Genomic DNA, 11,819 nt, shown 5'->3' with positions numbered 1-11,819 from the left:
TTTTCCCAATGAATAACTTAACTGGGCATTGGGTAACCAGTGTCAGTTTTCATACTGTGTAGGCAAAACATCACACTTTGCACATTATAAGAAGCGTGGTAGTGGACTCCTTATGTGCCCTCAACTTTCTTTTACAGGGGATAAACTCCTGGGGTCATTTCCATGTGGCCTCTAACTTCTGTAACTATATATATATATAAATCTAAACAATTTACAAGCAAAAACTTGAGACGAGTTTATGATCTTCATTGTTTTGGAAACTGTGTATCTGACTGGGTGGTATATTTAGCTACCTGCACCTGCTCAGCTTTCTGCATTAGGCAAACATCACGTCCTCTACGGATTCATATGTCAGAACATTTTAGTTTCATCCGTAACAAACTAACCAATGCTCTATATAGACACAATACATTGCATTCCACTGCCCAGTTTCGCTTCACCATGATAGATAAGATACAGGGAGACAGATCCAATAAATTAGGCTGGCACTCTATTTTGAACACTAAAGAAAAAATATTGGATTGTTAAATTAGGAGGCCTGTTCTCACCTGGGTTAAATGATCATTTATAAGCATGTTCTACATTGTTTATATGAATTCAGTATTTGATGAAATTACTTATGTTTATTAATTAATTTGGAGGATAGTACTCAATAGGAAGTGATGCTTTTATTGCTATATATTCATTCTGGTGTCATAGCATGTCTATTCACTGAGGAAGGCAAGTGTGACGCTATTATGATTAAACTATCTATGTAACAACACTTTGGTGCTGGCTCTTTTGTTTTAATTTGGATATTTCATAAGAACCTGGTCATCCTTAAGACTATCTTCTTGTATGCCATAAGTGTTTACTGAACTCTCTGTAAATCAGGCTTATCACCCTGTTGTCCTCTCCAAAATAAAAGGGGGGTGTTACTTTCGGCATAGACGACTACTAGGGTATTACCCAGATAAGACGGAAGCAGTAAAAAAAAAATCTGGTCTAGTTTACCTTTGCCAAAGGCAAGAAAGGAAAACTGATCTGCACACAACACAGTTCATCATATTACCTCTGTTACAACTGTAATGGTAAGCCTGTTTCAGGTCTAGTGAGCACTCATTCTACCAGGCCAAAACTGCAACCACAGCCTTCTTGAGTGGGTATTACAGCACAGAAAGCAAATACAATGCATGGTCCTCAGTCCACACATTTTGCCAGTTATCTCATAGCCAGCATCTCCAGAGATGGGGTAAAGTTTGCCACTGCCATCTTGCATGGCATTTGGCACTGGCCATGCCAACAGGTCAACCAACCAGCCACCCTCTACTTTGGGAGTCTTTCCAGTTGTCAGTACTGCAGCAGTGAATTAATAAGAGTAATGTGTAAGGAACCTAATATAATTGTAGATGTTTGAGTTGATTCACTTTTGCAATACCAGTACCTTCTCATCATCTTGTCCGTTTCTCAATGGTTGAGGTGGGTTCCCCAGCTTGTCCCTTTGTCTACCTCCATGTTCCACCTGACCAGGCAGCCTGTTCTCAAGTTTCAGCAGCTGCCTAAACAGACAAATTTTTAGGTATACTTTGGTTGTCTCCCACATGGGATGGGGTCACCCCTGCATGGATTGAACTTTGGCTGTAGTGAGTAATCTGCACCTCCTAGGACAAGAAATATCCAACAATGATTTTGGTGGAGGATGCTCCTGGAAATTATCAACATCAGGGCATGGTGTGAGAGGGAGTCTTCCAGACCTATAGGTGGAAGAGGGAAGATCTGTGGAAATCATAACAAACTTTAGGGATTCCTGCCTGAAGACCTGAGTCAATGCTACACCATTCTGTTTACTCTAATGTATAGTTGTAGTGAGTTCCTAATACCACTGTGCTTTCTTATACTTTCAGATGTGTTTTTTGCGGGGGCGGCACTCCTCACCCCCATTCAGTGCATTCTCTTTCCATACAAAGTATTTTCTGTAGGTGTAGTGCAGCGCAGCTCAGAAAGGCAGAGCATAAAAGTATATTCTCATTTGGATGACTGGCTCCTAGAGGCCTGTTCAGTTGCACAAAAAAATATGTATAGATTTCATCTTCCAAGACTTGATTTTAAATCTGTAAGTCACATTCACCTTCTGAAGAAGCCATCACCTTTGTAAGTTCCAACATTTATATTTAGATTTTTTTTTATTGCATGTCAGTACTTGTGTACCACTTTCCTCCAACTGCTCCATTAGCTCCATCCTGGTTATTCAGTGGGTGAAGCTAATGGCTGTAACCACCCCATTATACTAGCTGCAAAATTGCTTTTCATAACCCTTAAGTAGAAATTGGCTGATATACTAAGAACATATCTTCTAGAAGACCCTTGAGTCCTGTGGCTATTGTTCATTCCCCTTTCATCCATTGAAATCTGGCATCGTTGTCATGGAAGAGCCAGTGGCAAAGCTCTCCCTTCTTTCTGGAGGGAAGGAAGCCTGTCTTAAACGTGAAATTATAAAGTGAGAGAGAGTTGGTGCACAGGATTTAACGCTGTGAGCTGTAGTGTTTCTGTGATACAAGGATCGATTCCCACAGCTCTTATTTACCTGCTGTGCAACCTTGAGCAAGTAGTTTTACTAAACGTTGCTCGCAGGTTGTCTGGAAGGCACTGCAGCCCTTGTTTCCCCAAGGCTATAGGCCTAGATTCCTTCCTTACGAATTTGTGCTGCTGTATTTCCTGAGTAGCTTTAGTATGAGAATTTAATGTCACGGTGAGTTTCACTGTATTGTATTATATTGTGTGTGCTGGCATTACACTTTTTGGGGAAATTTCCCATTTACTGTGGCACAACTATGGAGTTTGTATTTATAATTTCAGGGGGTGGGGGCTTGCCTCCTCTGCAAAAAAATCATTTTGATTTTTTTAGCTCACTATTTTCACTATGTAATTTGCAATGAATGATGAGCCATAGATTCAGTCCTAGCATTCCTGTTGGGAAACCTCCTAAACTATTAAGACCAGTAAGGTCATGTCATAAGTTTTATGAATGATTATAAAATCAATTTGATTGTAGTTGGTTGAGTGGGAACAGTGATGTCCATTAATGTGGGGAAGCATTGTTGTACTGTTTTGTTACTGGGTGTCTAATGCAGGATAAACCACTTTAATCTGCAATGCTTTTTGAATTTGGATCCTTGTAAATTAAAGACTTTAGTAGGATGAAGGAGAGTGATCGGTATGTTACTCAGATTCTGTTTTAAGGAACCAAGAAGGGTGGCATTTTTCAGAAGTCATGCTACAGAAACAAAAGAACACCTACCTAAGAAGAGTGAGATTTAATTTGTAATGAGATGGTTTTCTCTCATACAAATATAAAATTACCTTTGTGAGAAAAGGTGGTTAGGTGGTTCAGAAGCAGCTAAGAATAAGAACACATAAATAAGGTAAGGCGTGATGAGAACTGTTACTGTGGCCTCATCCAGTTAATGAGAAAATGAACAAACTTGAGTCCAAGCCAGCCTTTTCTGACATCAATCTATTTCTTTGTATTGATTATTTGTAATATTTTCTCCATTTAATCATAGATACTCAGTTTATCCAGTTCAAGCTCATGGGGAAGCCTGAGACTCCCAGGAGTATGAGGGTGCAAGATAGAGAAACCTTGATGGGGGGGGGGTATACCAGTTCACATGGAGGGGGGGATATACCAGTTCACATGGACTGAATGTCTCATGTAGCTACTATCTGCCTGTAGTCATGTAAGCAAAGAGACCTATGGCATGTCTTTGGGATAAGAGAATGTAATACCTGGTTTGCCACAAATGCATAAGACATCCAGACTGCCCACAGAAGGCAACCACAGTCAGAACTTGGGGAACAAAGTTTTGAGAGTAATACCAACTGCTGCACTGCTGAATTACAATTAGTCTTATAATTGTAGGTAACAGTGTCATTCCACTAAACGTTCTGCCTAATTTTTGTTGCTGTGTTTATGGTAAGTAATGGATGGACTGAAATATTGAATATCTTTCTGTCATCTTGTATTTGTTTTATACTTCTTTACATAATTGTTTTTGACATGTATTTTTATTGCCACAGCTACAAACAATGCTGGAGTGATTGCAGGAGCTGTCATTGGAGTTCTTCTGTTTTTGCTGCTGTTGCTGATACTCATCTTCTGCTGCTTAAGGCGACGTAAGGAAAAGAAATTTGAGCGGGAAATCCAACATGAAATAAAGTAATGCACCTATTTACGCATGCTTTTCAACAGTTATTAAAATTGAATTGATTTTGATTTGGCAATGAACCAAAGTGTATAGAAAGCATGTCTGTTAAATTATTAATCTTCTTTGGGGAGCATGGGATACCAGAACTTATGAAAATAATTAGTTTGGGAGCACAGCAAATCTGGACTCTGTTCACTGTAATGACATGAAAAGGGATGATTGGTACAGGAGAAAATAGTTATACTAGTGCATCGGATATGAGGCAGGCCTTCAGGTATATGGGGCTTAATTATAGTTGTTTAAGCAATATTTAATGTGGATTATGCAGTACTTGCTAATGAGTGCTATATTTAGACCACAACAGTGAAACCTGAGTGGTGCAACAAAAGCACAGGTGGTTAAAATGTCACACAACCAGTTAATTATTGCTATTTTACTTTGGAAGTTAATTTAATGCCTCCCACATGTGTTTTTAGTTGGTTTACCACTGACATTTGGTGGATGTGTACTTGCTTAGGAAATTAGGTTTCATTACTTCATTCCAGACCGACCGTTTGTTAAATATGATATTTTAGTTATTTTGTCACTTGATGCATACTCCATAAAAGGGATCAATGCCTGTCCCTTTAAACCTGCATTTATTTTTATCGTTTGGTGCTTACATTGTAAAACAAAATGATCACTATCCCTTTAAATCTACAGTGACTCACTGTTGCTTTTTTAGTAAGTGTTTCAGTTAAATTCCACATGCTTAGAGAAACTATCTTTGAGTAAGTTTTTGAATGCAAGCGGTACAAGTTTGTGCATTAATTGGTTTGTTGGGTATTTGTGTGGACTGTGCTGCTTTTTCACCAAAGTTCTAGTCACTAGCTGTCAATATGTGGTTGCATTGATTGTAACTCCATTATTATTATTAAAGAATGCCTTTTGTTCAGTGACTGGTTCATCAGCACCACACCTTATTTGTAGTGTTGGGTCATTTGTTAGCATCACTCTGTTCATTGCCACTCCCCTTGCCTTCTTTGACTGTCTCTCCTGGCTGTTGCATCCATTTTTTGCTGCACGTTCTCATTTCCTTTTGCCGTCTCTCTCAAATCTTCAGCAAGTCTTCGTCTGCTTTCCTGCACTTGTCCAAACCACCATAATCTGTTCTCTTTGATTTTTCTCTACAGTAGGAGCTACTTTAGTTTTAGCTCTGGTGTCCTCATTTCTTTCTGTCCTACAGTGTGTTCTACCACCTGGTTTGGGCACTTTGTCTCCATCATCTAGCTTCAACAGCCCTGCTTTCAATTCCCATATTTCTGTGTTGTACAGAATTACTGCTCACACCACTGCTTTGTACTCCTTACCTTTCAGCTTCTTTGGCCTTCTTAAGTCTCACACCACCCTTGACATTCTGTGACAGCTGACTGCGGCTTCTCTGATTCTAGCTTTACCCTACTCGTTCAGACTTCCCTCTCCTTCAACCACCCCTCCTAGAGACTTGAACCTATTCATTCCATCCATCTGATTTGACATGTGGGTCCTCAAAATACTGATTGGATCCAATCCAGTTGAGTCCTACAGCCTAGAATCCCTTTATGAATTGCTCCTTCCAATAATCTCTCTGTTCCTCTAGCTGCCTTGGATCTCATTTGCTGCTTTCATGGGAAGCCCTCAGGATCAGTAGCAGCCATTAGCCAGTTTAGGCTAGGATATATTTTCCTTAGTAGTTTTGCTGATTTAACTTTCATTCCTTTTTATCAGACTTTTGAACTTAAGCCCCGAGGCAGTTCTCGCCTTTTCCTTCTCTTACTTGTAGAGTTTTAGAGCATTCACAGTAGCTAGTTTTCTAGTGGGTGATTGTAGTTCATATAGTAGTTAAAATTATAGTTAAGTAATAGTTAATTGTAAAGTTGTTCATGGTGCTCTGTGCTAGTGTTTAGCGTTTAACTTCTATTGCTTTCAGAAGTACACAGTGGTTTAATGATAGATAAATTAACTAGTTTTAAAAGAAAAAAAAGTACTAAATGTGGTCGTATATCCCCTGTTAGGATTTTTATGATCTTTGTGCTTGCTTTGGAGTCTCCATCTCTTTGCAGGATGTGTTGATTTGGACCCAGAGTATTAGCAGATCAACAGAACAAACTAATTTTAAAGGCCTCCTTCTGCCAGATCCAGAGAATCAAAGTCAGAGAAACCCACCAAATCTAAAGATTTAGCTCCAGCCTCAACTCTTAAAGTGCATAGATTCAAGGAGCATTGGGCACATACACTCACCTATACTACTACTCTGAAAATCTAGAAATTCTTTATACAATTACCATACCAGACTCTCTCAAAAAAGACTGGTGACAAATTAACATCTTCTCTCTAGACCTTCCTGTGATACTTCAGGTCGTGTAGGAGCATGTCTGAAGTGGACTTGGATCACTGTATGCAGAAATTTCTCAAGACCCATATTGAAATGGGGATCATTTATCTCCCTTGGGCTCGAAAGGCAGTTGGAACAATTCACTTGACCCCTATCCAAGTGTCCTTGCCGATCCAACATTTGGCTGTGGTCTCTTGGAACTGTTGTACCTTCTGGATTTTGTGCCCCAGAGACCAGTTTACCCTGCTTGTTTTTCTCCGGGATTCTTGAAATTTACTCAACTCCTGAAGTTGGGTCAGCACCTTTCGAGACTGTGCTGAGACCTTCAGAGCCATTGGTGATGTCAGAGATGTCCACCTTTGACTGCTCTTTTCTTATCTCCCTCATCTGTACTTCATGGCTTTGGGAGGCCCTCCTCATATGTCTTCTGTCACTTCTACAGAGAAAATGGATGCATCTGCAGTAGTGGGCTTATCGGATCTATTGGATGTTGACACTTTTTAGGTGATTGGAAGGATCATGTCTTTCTAAGACCGTGTGTTCAGTTTCTGCTGGCCTGTGTTCCACTCTTCGACCATCTTTCAGTCTCTATATGTTCGCAAGTTTGATTTCTTCTGTTAACCTCAAATTATGTGCCAGAGAGCAAAAGCACCCCTCTAACAGTTTAGAAGACTAATCCCCTGAACCTCAAAAAGAGGGTGTGTAAGAGGAAACTCATTGATTCCCTGTCAGTCACTGGAGTCAGATGGATCCCCACAGTCCCCCCCAGAGGATGCTTCCTTTGGTAACCTTCTGAAATTTATGCACCAAAGGGGATCTTTGCTAACAGAACCTCCCTCTCAGGATGAGGAGGTGCTTGAGGTTTTGAGGCCTGTGGACTGACATCTTTGCTGTGCAAGTGGTTCTCCGGCCAACAAGCTTATCGATTTGGTCGTGTGAACCCAACTTGAATAAAACAATTCCCAAGAAGCCAGACAGGATTTTACACCCCAAAAGATATGAGCCCTTTTAGCCAAAACCTCCACCAGTGGACTCCATATAACAGCAGCCACCAAACAAGAGATCTGATTTGTCATTTTCATTCGGACCTCAATGAGTGGGTTCATATCCAGTCCTCTGATCCACTTGGCTACTTTCTAAAGATTCTAGAATTTGAATCTTGAGGTCCTTCCTCCTTTATCCATAAAACCCCTGAACACAACACCCCAGATCTCATTTGCCACTCTTCAAGACTGTCTGGATTGCAATTTCTCAAGCTCCTTTGGAGTGTGTGAATGAAAATCTAATTTTTTTTACTTCATCCTTTGTAAATCCCATCTCCTTTGTAATGTCCAATACCCTCCTTACCTTGTATCTTTCAAATTTTTGGTGATTTTCTTTTGTATACCATCATTGGTAGTCTGTTTTCTTTTATACCTGCAGGTATATTTCTTTTAGATACCACTGTTGGTAGCTTTTCTCTCCTATCATTTCTTCTCTAATTGACGGCAAGTGTGGTTTCCCTTCCTTTGGTCTCATTAAGTATGTCCTTGGACGCTGGAGCCCAGTCCAGATCTCCGATATCACCATTCTGGACAAGTTCACTCAATATTACAGGCCTCAAGTTGACTGCATGGTTTCTCCAGTTCCAGTGATGGCTAGACATTGCAGGCTTTCCTCCTCATGCCAAAAAATCCTACTATCTTTTCATAACCCTTCTACCCAAAAAGTTTATAAAAGTAAGTGGAAAAGGTTCTCTGTTCGGGCTCATTGGAGAGAACTGGATCCCTTTGCCACTCCACTTCCAGCTGTTTTAGATTTCCTTGCCTCGATTTTCCAGAGTGGAGCAAGTGGTTCCATTGTTAAAAGTCCAGTTAGCAGCAATCTCTACCATATTTGTGCTAATGCTTCTGCTTTAGCATCATCAAAACTTGGTAAGGTATTTCTTAAGGGTACCTTCTTACATAGACCTCCTATAAAGAACCATACTCCACCTTGGGATCTCACTATGGTTTTGTAAACCTTGGTACTCTGCCCCTTCGAACCATCACCTAAAATGGATGTCATTTCTGCAAGATGAGTATCTGAACTGCTGGCATTGTCTCCCAAACCACCATATTTGGTATTTCACAAGGACAGGGTTACTTTACCTACAAATCCTCCTTTCCTACCAAACGTTGCCTCTGAAACCAGTATCTTGTCAGGTCATCAGTTTTACCAATTTTGTTCCCCAGTTTTAAAAACAAAGTGGAATGTACCCTTCATCATCTTTATGTACTTGGGCAACTGTGTTTTTACCTTCACAGGACCAAGCAATTCAGAAAAAAATGACCAGTTATTTGTCTGCTTTACTACTAAAAGATTGGGAAGTCCAGTTTCAAGACCTACACTGGCTAAATGGATTACATACCGTTTCCTTTGTTTATTCCTTGAGAGGTACACCCTTACCAAAACAGCCCAAAGTGCATTCAACCAGGTCAGTGGCTATGTCTGTAGCCTTTTGGGCTAGAGTTTCTATTATTTGTTCTGTGGCCACTTTGTCTAATGCTCATACCTTTATTGCGCATTACGAATTGGACATTATTTTCAGAAATAGAGTTGCCTGTGGTTCCAAGGCATAACTCTCAACTGTACAGATTTTCGCAGAATGTCCAGAATTTTGCCTCATATTTTTGATCCATTTTTCATAAAATTATGTTTTTCTGGCAAATTAGTGGCAAATCATTAAAGACTGAAGTTAGAAAAGAATGACAGGCATTTGAGCCTTTGACTTTGTCCTTTAGAAAATTCATGTTAATGCAAAACCTGTTGTCAAATTTCTAAGTTTGTAAGAGCAATATTTAAAAACTATCCCTATTTTTGGTCCTTTGTCCCACTTTTATTTATGGCTTTGTCCAGCTTTACTGCTCTAAGAGGTTGAGAGGTGTGTTTTGCGGTGCTCTGGAATGTCTTCCAGGACTGCCACCCAAGGTTATTGTAGCTGGGGATTCTGTCCCATTTGTTGAGGAATGAATGAAAATGACAACATCAGCTATAGAAGTTACATACTTTGCATAACATTCCATCTGTGTTGTCCATTTTCATTCTTCCTCAACTTTTCTCCCTCCTTCCCCCTTCCTTGTACTTGGGAGAGACCTAACTGAAGTGTTAGGAATCATAGTTAATGATCTGATATTATCCATGTCATCTGAAGTAGTTAACTTCATTTGATCATAAACCTGTGGGTTTCTGATCCAATACGGATCTGAGCCGGCAGTTTAGCAAGCTGAAGATCTGAGCTCCAAGCTCCTCCCCCTTACCCATACTACACTGTAACCTCCTTCCAATCCCCATATCTTGTTTGCAGTGGCTTCGCCAGCACGAGATTCTTGAGCTCCAGGCAGGTATAGTTAGGTTAATCAGCTAACTTTTCAGTCTGTGTTTTGTCTGAATGTTAAAACATTTAATCCCCTTCCTCACTCTATCCTCTGGTTTTGCATAAAAAAAAAAAAAGTAGAGAAGGAAAACTTTCGCCCAGTGTAGGCCTCCCCTTCCCGCCCTTGGTGTGTGTGTGTGTGTGTGTGTGTGTGTGTGTGTGTGTGTGTGTGTGTGTGTGTGTGTGTGTGTGTGTGTCTACTTAGCCTAATCTGTGAAGATGTGTCAGAAGCTCAAAAGTCGACGTTTTCTAAGTGCACAGAGTGTGGCCATAAACTGTCGCCGGACGATGGTCACACCTTGTGCGTAGTTTGCCTAGGGGTTCCTCACTTAACATCGGGCTGCAAGATATGTGCAGCATTCAACCCCCAGTACCTGCAGGATCGCAGGACCAAGCAGATTCTGGTGGGTCTTTTACCTGCAGAATCAACCACCTCTTCTGCAGCATCTTAGTCAGCCATGGCTATGACTGTACAGGCTTCCAGCCTTCCTTCCCTGTGCGGGACTTACACTCCCTCCTCTAAACAGGGCGAGAGAGAGAGACCAGGAAGGACAAACACAAAAAAGGAGAGAGAGAGAAAGAAAAAGAGAGAGATAGAGACAGGGAGAGAGGTCACAAGAGGCAAGCGGACTCTGATCCATTGCCCCCCCCCCCCTTGCTAAAGTGGTCTCTACTCCAGAAAAAGTTGCTAGGCAGTCGTCCCCTCTGCTGCGTTCTCCACGATTCTCCCCAGAGCCGGAGGGGGAGGCTCTGCCCACTTTGAGGTCGTCCTCGCATCAGCCCTCCAGGCCGGTGTCGGTGGCATCCTCGAGATTCACAAGGAGCCTCTCTGAAGCTGATATGGACCGGATAATGAGAAGGTTCCTGCAAACTCATTTGCAAAACGGAGTGTTGCTAACCCCCCCCCCCCCCCAGCTGGAGCGGGGAGTTCGGCTCCAACATTTGCCCAGATAGCTCCTTCTCCGATCCACCCTCGGGTTTCGGAGACCATGGATTCGAGGAGCCCTGGAGTCAGGGGGTTGGCACCGATGGTTCCTCCAACCTCGATGCTGGCCATGCCCTCGAGCCTGTCGGATCTGAGCTCTCTGAGCCAAGATCTGGATGTCTGATCTGAGGTGACGAGTGTGTCGTCGGCCCCATTGTGGTCTGGGCATACCATCTCCTTGGGTCTAGCTGTTCCAGCCTCGGCGCCGATCCTCTCGTCTGATCTGAGGGACACTGCTACCCGCCCCATCACTTTCAGGGAAACAGGTTCCCCTTCGACGTTCAGCATTTTGGAGATGGTTCTTTGGAGGATCGAGATCCCTCACTGTTTCCTCAGATTACCCCTGTTCCCTTGCAACTGAGTTTGTCTTCCATCATCCAGTCCTCCCAGGGACAGCCTGTGTCCGATATTCCCCAGATGGTTCCCCTTGAGGAATATGAGACTTTTTGTGAGCCCTCCCTGGAGAGTCCCCGCACGAGGCCCCTTGCAAATGCCAGTGCAAGAGGAGGCACATGGACTCCTACCCCCCCCCCCCGAGTCCTTCACTGAGGATACTGACTTGGAGGAAGGGGAAGGTTCCCTCAGATTGCCCCCAAAGACGTCTCCTTCAGAGACATAATGGAAATTCTTTGCTTAAGGGGGGGGGGGCTGGTCTGCCCAAAAACCTTCCTCGGATGAGTCAGTATTTCTGGAGGCATTCGACGCAGGCCTATCTACCTCTTGGGTGTCCCCCCGGCTGACCCTCTGGTGAACCTCATTACCACCAGAGCCTGGAAGAAACCAGACACTGTACAGCCAATACCCAAATGGCCAGACAAAGTATTGAGCCCACCTGCTGACAAGCCCACTTGGAGTAAGGGTTCCCCAGTTGATGCCATGGTGGTGGCAGTGGCCACCAGAAAG

At 42.3% G+C, this 11,819-nt stretch overlaps 1 protein-coding gene across 1 annotated transcript in view; it reads left to right on the top strand.

Moving 5' to 3' along the window:
- The window catches only part of CXADR (CXADR Ig-like cell adhesion molecule), a gene marked incomplete in the record, with an annotated part of 696,415 nt that overhangs the window by 577,196 nt on the left and 107,400 nt on the right, over positions 1–11,819 (top strand). The window contains 1 exon segment of the mRNA XM_044072195.1: positions 4,057–4,195. Within this exon segment, the coding sequence (XP_043928130.1) occupies positions 4,057–4,195 (139 nt within the window).

The sequence above is a fragment of the Protopterus annectens genome, chromosome 5.part0 (assembly GCF_019279795.1).
Source record: "Protopterus annectens isolate FY-2018-M chromosome 5.part0, PAN1.0, whole genome shotgun sequence".
NCBI classification, from domain to species: domain Eukaryota; kingdom Metazoa; phylum Chordata; order Ceratodontiformes; family Protopteridae; genus Protopterus; species Protopterus annectens.
Note: the sequence above shows the minus strand (reverse complement) of the source record. Positions and strands in the feature narration are given on the sequence as shown.